Source organism: Bison bison, unplaced genomic scaffold (assembly GCF_000754665.1).
Source record: "Bison bison bison isolate TAMUID 2011002044 unplaced genomic scaffold, Bison_UMD1.0 scf7180017864267, whole genome shotgun sequence".
NCBI lineage: Eukaryota > Metazoa > Chordata > Mammalia > Artiodactyla > Bovidae > Bison > Bison bison.
Window position 1 is genome coordinate 1,731,259 of NW_011494839.1, and position 8,307 is coordinate 1,739,565.

The following is an 8,307-nucleotide window of genomic DNA, read 5'->3' on the forward strand; positions in this document are numbered from 1 at the left end:
CAGCCGCGTGCAGACTCTGCGGCACGCCTTCCTGGAGCTGCAGCGCACGCTGCCGTCGGTGCCGCCGGACACAAAGCTGTCCAAGCTGGACGTGCTGCTGCTGGCCACCACCTATATTGCGCACCTCACCCGCAGCCTGCAGGACGACGCCGAGGCGCCGGCGGACCCAGGACTGGGCGCCCTTCGCGGGGATGGTTACCTACACCCGGTCAAGGTAGGCGGGCAAGGCACTGAGGAGCCGGGCCCGGGAGCAAGGCACCATGCCCTGCCGAGTCTGACACTGCTTGGGCAGATACCAGCGAGCTCTCACCACTCCTTCCGGGTGAGACAGGGGACAGACCCGGAGAGCGATCTTCGCCTGCCAAGTCACCGGCAGGGAGGTCCCCACTGCACTAGGTTACTCCTTAACGGTTTGCAGGTAGTGGCTTAAACCTGGGGTGGCTTGGGTAGGGGGAGTCTCATGCCCCCTATAGGATGATGGAATCTACAGGATACCTTTCCTAGATGAGACGTTTTTCGGGGGTGCCTGGTGGGGTGCTTGGTTGCACATCCTGATAATTTTTAGTTATCAGAGCCTTTGAGGGTTTTAAATTTACATAATTATGTTTCCCCTTGTGATTTTTGTCAATTTTTTTAAAGTTTCACGAATTAAATAGGGTGATGGAATTATCTGTTGCTAACTCACCCTAGGAAACCAATGTTGAAATTTTTTTGTAAAATGAGACCGTTCTGCATCCCCATATGGTAAATTTTCAGTACATTTTAATGTTAACTATCATAGACTAGGAACTACCAAGAATGTTAGAAAAATTACAATGGATTTATGTAATTTTCAAAATAAATTGGCATGTATTTGTGTTCGGATTAAATACTATATTCAAATTCTTTAATGTACAAAATTAGCCAAGAGAGTTCCTCTTGTATAATATTTTTTACATTACATGTAGGTAGTAATGTACAAAATTGGTCAGGGTTTTGTTTAATACAGTCTTTATGATTATGATTTATTACCTATATTGCAATATTTAGACTCTCATCATCCTTTTCTCCTAGGTCTAATTGTTTTTTAAATATTACATCGATCAGGCTTTCTGTTCAAAATGAATCTCCTTCCCTATATTTTCTAAAACTAAATATTCAAAATTTTTATTCTACTATTCACATTTTCACACACACAAATATAAAATTAAGACTTTGCCTTAAGTATATCAATGTTCAGTAAATTATTGAATAATCATTATTGAAATGAAGGTAAAATACATCCTCTAATATTAATTGAACTTAAAATTCTGTGGTAAGCTTTAACAAAATTTACTTTGCAAATGCAATCAACATGATGATATTCAAACTAGTTCAAATATTAAGTGTAAATATTTGAAGTATTATTTATTCATAATTATGATAGGCTATTCCATTCCATTCATGTGTTATATAACCTCAGCTGGAAATTTATTCATTACTAATTGAGGGGTTTTGTATATAACCATTAGTGTTATTAATCTATCAATATTAGATTAATATTAGGTACGTCAGATTGCTATTCAAATGTATCATTTATATTAGATTTCTTTTGACTTGACATTATACTCTAACAAATTTATTTCAACATTAAGTAAGCTTAATACAAAAGGCATCTGTTAAATGCCTCTTTGTGGGAGAGAGAAATCATATGAGAAATCCCGTTGTTTTTCACTTTTGTTTCTTGCAGTGCTTTTTTGAATGAGTAACGTTAAAACCATAATTTTCATGAATGCTAAAACCATAAATTTCATGTAACAATAAGCTTAACAAGAGTTTCTTTTTGCCCTAATTCCCATACCAAATGTTTTTGTAGTCTTATAACTCTTTAAAGAAAAATTATATCTCATTTGTCCTCTGAATCAATTGTTTTGATTTTAAAAGACAATTATAGGGATAATGAAAGACAGCCAAAGATTACCTCTTAAAATGAAATTGAGGGACTTCCCTGGTAGTCCAGTGGCTAAGCCTCTGTACTCTCAATGCATGGATGCCAGGATTCTATTCCTGGTTAGGGAACTAGACCCACAGCCATAGCTAAAGATCCTGCATGCTGGCAAGGAAGATCAGAGATCCCAGATGCCACAACTAAGACCTGGGCATATAAACAAATAAAAATAAATATTAAAAAATGAAATTGATGGTGGTTGAACAAATGACTAGCCTATTTTAAAATTATTTACTGGGTTTCTGCTATGTGCAAAGCACTGTTAAGAGAGTGAATACAATTAAGGGTAAGACTCAGTCCTTGCCCTAAATGAACATAGAATGGAGAAAAAGACATAAATACAATAACAGTATTATAAGACACAGGCTTCCCCAGTGCTGCTGCTGCTGCTGCTAAGTCGCTTCAGTCGTGTCCGACTCTGTGTGACCCCATAGACGGCAGCCCACCAGACTCCCCTGTCCTTGGGATTCTCCAGGCAAGAACACTAACACTGGAGTGGGTTGCCGTTTCCTTCTCTAATACATGAAAGTGAAAAGTGAAAGTGAAGTCGCTCAGTTGTGTCTGACTCTTAGTGACCCCATGGACTGCAGCCCACCAGGCTCCTCCGTCCATGGGACTTTCCAGGCAAGAGTACTGGACTGGGTTGCCATTGCCTTCTCCGCTTCCCCAGTGGCTAAGCGGTAAGAATCTGCCTGCCAATGCAGGAGATGTGCGGGTTCATTCCCCGAATTGGGAAGATCCCCTTTCGGAGGAAATGGCAACCCACTCCAGTATTCTTGCCTGGAGAATCCCATGGACAGAGAAGCCTGACGGGCTATAGTCCATGGAGACGCAGAAGAGTCAGACTGGACTTAGCGACTGAACAACAATTTTAAGAGAGAATGCTGTACATGCCATAAGAGACTATAACCTTGTGCTGTGGCGATGCAGAGGAAAGAGATTCTGTGTACATAACTGAAACTGTTTGTGACACTTTATTTTACAGATACTACCAAAATGCTTAAATATTAAGTCTGTTGATTAATCTAATGCCAAAGACATATTCTAATTATTTGTACTTTTTAATCTACAAAAGGTACTATAACCTTTAGTTAAAGAGTGTTCCAAAATGACTATTTTTCTTATAACATAGTATTACTGGGCCTTACTTTGATGGTCAAAGATCCATTAACAAATATTTCAAGGCCATAATTTTGAATCATCAAAATAATCATCTTATCATCAGTATTGGAGATTTGGCATTGTTAGTATTGTTGGGAATTTACAGTAAGAGTACCTCAAGAGACTTGCCCACTGGTCCCGTGGTTAAGATTCTGTGCCTTCCAATGCAGGGGGCCAGGGTTACATCCCTGGTCAGGGAACCAGATCCTGAATACCGTAAGAACCTGCATGCTGAAGCTAAGACCCGGCACAGCCAAATAAATTTTAAAAAAAGAAGCTCTCCTGAGAATCTTAAAAAAAAAAAAAAAAAAGAATACCTCAAATGAAACTGGAAGGTTTAAGAGACTGGGATCCCAGAGGATAGGCTAAAACAACACTTTATATGCATTTGGGATGTGAACAGTTCTGATCAGCACCAGCATCTGAAAGAGCAGAACTCCAAGAGAACAGGGCTGTATTTCAGTTACTTACATTGTAAGAAAAGCACTGTTGGCTTTATTAATTGCATTAGCCCTGGAGAATCATTGTTGATAACACAGATAAACAGTAATTTTTAAAAATAAATTTTATTACTTTGTTTTGTTATTTTGGAATCATTTAACTCCAAAAATCAAGAATATATATTTTTAAAGTCTTTTATTTCCGGTTTAGTTCTGGTTAATTGTATGAGTGCATTAGATTGTTCTAAGCTAATGAAACTACATAATTTTAAATATGCCTTCTTAGGTAAAGTAGAAAGTCAAGATTGTGTTAATCTACACAATGCTAAAACAGACCATTGAGAAGTGAAATGTAAATCAGTCACCTGTTTTTTTTGGCGTGATGCTGCCATGCAACCTAACCAATATTTTATTTATATGTTTATTTCTGACTCCTAAAACTATTTGTGTGTCTACTTAAATTCATTAAAAAAAATTTTTAGTAGCCTTTTTGAAAATCCAGGGACACAAAGTTATTAAAAAGGAAACTTTACGAAGTTCATGAAATATCAGGCAAAACTCCACATAAACATTTTTAGGTTTTTTTCATAAATTACATATAAATTACTTATGTAGTGTGTGCACTCAGTCACTCAGTGGTGTCTGACTCTTGGCAGCCCCACTGACTGTAGCTCGCCAGGCTCCTCTGTCCATGAAATTTTCCAGGCAAGAATACTCGAGTGGGGTGCCATTTCCTGCTCTAGGGGATCTTCCCTACCCAGGGATCAAACCCTCATGTCTTGCATTGGCAAGACAGTTCTTTACCCAGATACTTTACCTCTGGACCACCTGGGAAGGCCACTTACCTACTAGCAAGGCTGTAGAGCAGATCCCTTCATTGGTCTCCACTCTTGGTTGCATGCTTTAGAGTGATTCTCAATACAGTGAAACCCAGGTAACACATAGAATTAACAGGGAGCATTCAGTAATACTTTTATTTTATTTATTTTTTGATGTGTTTTAATTCACATTCTCAAATTATTATTATCTACATTCTCAAGTGTAGAATTCTCAAATTACATTTGAGGTTTGAGCATGAGATTTTTATACTCATGAAAATGTGGCAGTAGTGTAAAAGATTGAAAAGTGCAGATTTAGGGACTTCCCTGGTGGTCCAGTGGCCAAGACTGCATGCTCCCAGTGCAAGGGGCCAGGGATTGATCCCTGGTCAAGGAACCAGATCCCCACATATGGCAACTAAGAGTTCACCTTCCACAACTAAAAGACCCTGTATGCTGCAAGTAAAGATCTTGCATGCCTCAACAAAGTTCGAGGATCCCACATGCTGCAACTAACATCTGACACATCCAAATTAATTAATTAAGTCTTTTAAAAATAAAAGCACTTGTTTATGATATGCCTGAAAATCTGCACTTCAAATTGATGATCTATGCCCTATACTACTTGCTGGACGTGGTGATCAGCTCAGACTGTGATAACAAAATACCACAGACGGGTAGATGAAACAACAGAAATTTATTTTCTCACAGTTGGAAGCTGGAAAATTCAAGATCATGGTGTTGGCCAACTCACTTCCTAGCGAGAGCTCTCTTCTGTCTTGCATTTGGCCAACTTCACTCTTTCTCAAAGAAGGGGAGCTCTACCTCTTCTTAAAAGGCCACTAATCCTATCATGAGGGACCCACCCTCATGACCTCATCTAACCATAATTACCTCTCCAAATTATCATCACACTGGGGGTTAGAGCATTAACAACTAAGTTTTGGGGGAACACAAATGTTCACTCCATAATACCATGACACTGGATTCTTCAGTATAATGCAGGCCTTAACTCTGGTCTAACAATGCCAAATTCAGACATATCAAAAAATCCCAGGCAAATTTCTAAAACGCTTCACATTCCCAACTGGTCAAGGGAATCCCAGGAATAGGACCAATATGATACATCCAGAGCATACACGAATGCACTTCTATGATTTAAAACAAAACCTGAAATGGATTTGCAAAAATAAATAATAGTCAGTCTTATTACTGTATTGAATATAAAATACAAGTTTGTTTATAGGAAGATTATATAGGAGTGGAACATTTTAAATTCCAAGTAACACAGATGTTGTATTTAATCTGTGTTGAAGTTCTGCTAGATTCTGAGCAGAATAATCTGACTTTAGGACTCTGAAATGATCTAAACCACATTGGAGCAAGTTCAGTTATCACATCTGGAGGCATAAAACTCACATGCTTACTTATTATTCCTTATGCTACATTTTACATCTGGAATCCCAGTTAAGGTGACAGTCCCTGTATTTGGAAGGCTTATAAGGCAGGCTTATATTATTCCAGATAAGAATTGGCTCTACCTGATACTTTTATGAAGAGGTCCAGTCTGATTTAATTGTTCTGGAGTGTGATTTGGCCATTAGTTTTTGTTTTTTTTTAAAGCTCCCATGTGATCCTAATGTGCAACTTGTGTTGAAAAGCCAGAGCTCTTATGAACTTTTAAAAAATTTATTTATTCATTCATTTATTTACTGGATGTATTGGGTCTTCATTGCTGTGCACGGGCTTTCTCTGGTTGTGGCAGATGGGGATTACTCTCCGGTCGGGCTTCTCATTGCAGTGGTTCCTCTTGTGGAACACGGGCTCTCAAGCATGGGCTCAGTTGCCCTACAGCATGTGGAATCTTCCTGGACCAGGGAACCTATGTTCCCTGCATTAGCAGGCAGATTCTTAACCACTGTACCACCAGGGAAGTCCTCTTATGGACTTTGAATTGTTAATAACAGTACCTCTGTTTGAGCACCATGGATTATCTTCCAGGCATTTAAGAACATTTCAAGGACCACCCTTTCCACTGGTGGTCCAGTGGCTAAGACTCTGTGCTGCCAGTGCAGGAGGCCCAGGTTTGACCCTTGGTCAGGGAACTAGATCCCACATATCACAACTAAAGATTCTGCATGCCACAACTCCTGTATGCTGCAATAAAAATTGAAGATCCTGTGTGCCACAACTGAAGCCTGGCAGAGCCAAATAAATATATTAATTTTAATTTTAAGTTTTTTTTTTTAAAAGAACATTTCATGGTGCTGTGTAACCAGCAGTCTGCCCATGTACATTCACTGGTGAAAGTAGCCTGCTGCTCACAGCAGTGTTTACTCTCTGGAGAGTGTGGGACCCCACTGCCGACCTCAGAGAATTGCACTTTAGTCTAAAGACTTATCTTTGTATTTAAAAAAAAAAAAACCACAGTATTTCTCTGATTAGTATTCCAAAGACCTTAAACCAAAATTATATGACCCTCCCCTCTAAGAAAAAAAAGTCCATCCTGAAAGTATTACCTGTGTAGTATATTTTTTCATCATCATCCTGTTTGGAAATTAATTATATTATTTGAGAGGCTGGCCATTTTAAAGGTGAATTTAGAAAAGTCACAATCAGAATAGAAATGTGATAATGACTGAAGGTTAGAACGTGTGATGCCAGTACAAGCAGACATTTAATCTAGGTGTTGTAGCTGTGTAACCCCGAACATTCTAATATTTGCAACTTCCGGATATTGCTTGTAGCAGAATAAAATGTTTAGGTAGGTGAATTAGTCACTTTTCATTGTAATCCTTTGACAAATGTAGATGCATAATACCACATATAACTTTTTAAAACATTTTTAAAGCCAGGGATTTTGTTTAAGGTTGAGTTTACAGTTAAAACATTGTAGATAGATAAATTTTCCTACATCTAAATATATTTATTCTTCATAATTTTTTGCAGTTCTGGTCCACATGCACGCATATTATTTCATACAGTTATAATCAGAGTCTGGGTATATTTTAAATTTTGCTGTTAGCATTAATAAACATTTTTTTGTCATCACTTAAACTTTGTAATCACAGTTGTTACTAGCTACATAGTATTGCATTTGCATTGAAGCATTAGGAATTTTTAATATTATAATTGCACACTGTAGATACTAACTTTTGGATTATTGTTTAAATATTCTTTTTCAGAAATGGCCCATGCGATCAAGATTGTACATTGGTGCTACTGGTCAGTTTCTGAAGCATCCTGTCTCTGGAGAAAAAACAAATCATGACAATATTCCAACAGACTCTCAGCCTTAGGCTCTCCCCTGATGGGAGCTGGTAGAAAGTGATGTTGTTGTTTTTAACTGATATGAAATAACTATATTTATTACATCAGACATAACAAGCATTATTTCTGAAAGTTTTCACGTGAATCCTTAGTTGGATATTCTAATTTATCTAATCTAAGTAAATGTGGAATGAAATCCTCAGTCAAGTGTAAAAATACACAGCTTGTCCATTCAGTATGAGAGAGTCACTACTATAAATTGCAGAAGAAACTAATGGGAAAAAAAAAAACCCCACACAACAACAAAGAATTGTGTATATAGCCAAAAATACATATGTTTTCTATAGTGTATGTATCACAAGCTCATCTGTACAATCTTCCTGGTTTAAAAAAATTAAAACTGGGTTTGTAAAACACCAGTATTTCATTTTTGAGAAAACCGGCCTGTGCTTAAAATTGGTCTAAGAAGCCATTCCAGCTGGAAGGTGCTAGATCATTTACTCAGTTTTAGCTGAATATATGTGAGGACTATTGAACTATATGGCGACACAGTAACTTCTATAACTGTTTTTCCCTCTTAGAAAACTTGTTTGGAATATTAGAAATGGTTTGCTTCCTAGGACAAGTCTTGGCCGCCTTCCTAGAGGATTAT

The 8,307-nt window shown here is 37.9% G+C and overlaps 1 protein-coding gene across 1 annotated transcript in view; it reads left to right on the top strand.

Moving 5' to 3' along the window:
- TCF24 (transcription factor 24) overlaps positions 1-8,099 on the top strand; it is a 9,333-nt gene extending 1,234 nt beyond the window's left edge. Inside the window, exons 3-4 of the mRNA XM_010848489.1 lie at positions 4-214; positions 7,571-8,099. Of these exons, the coding sequence (XP_010846791.1) occupies positions 4-214; positions 7,571-7,684 (325 nt within the window). The 3' untranslated portion in view covers positions 7,685-8,099. The remainder of the gene's footprint in view (positions 1-3; positions 215-7,570) is intronic.
- The last annotated feature ends 208 nt before the right edge of the window (positions 8,100-8,307 follow it).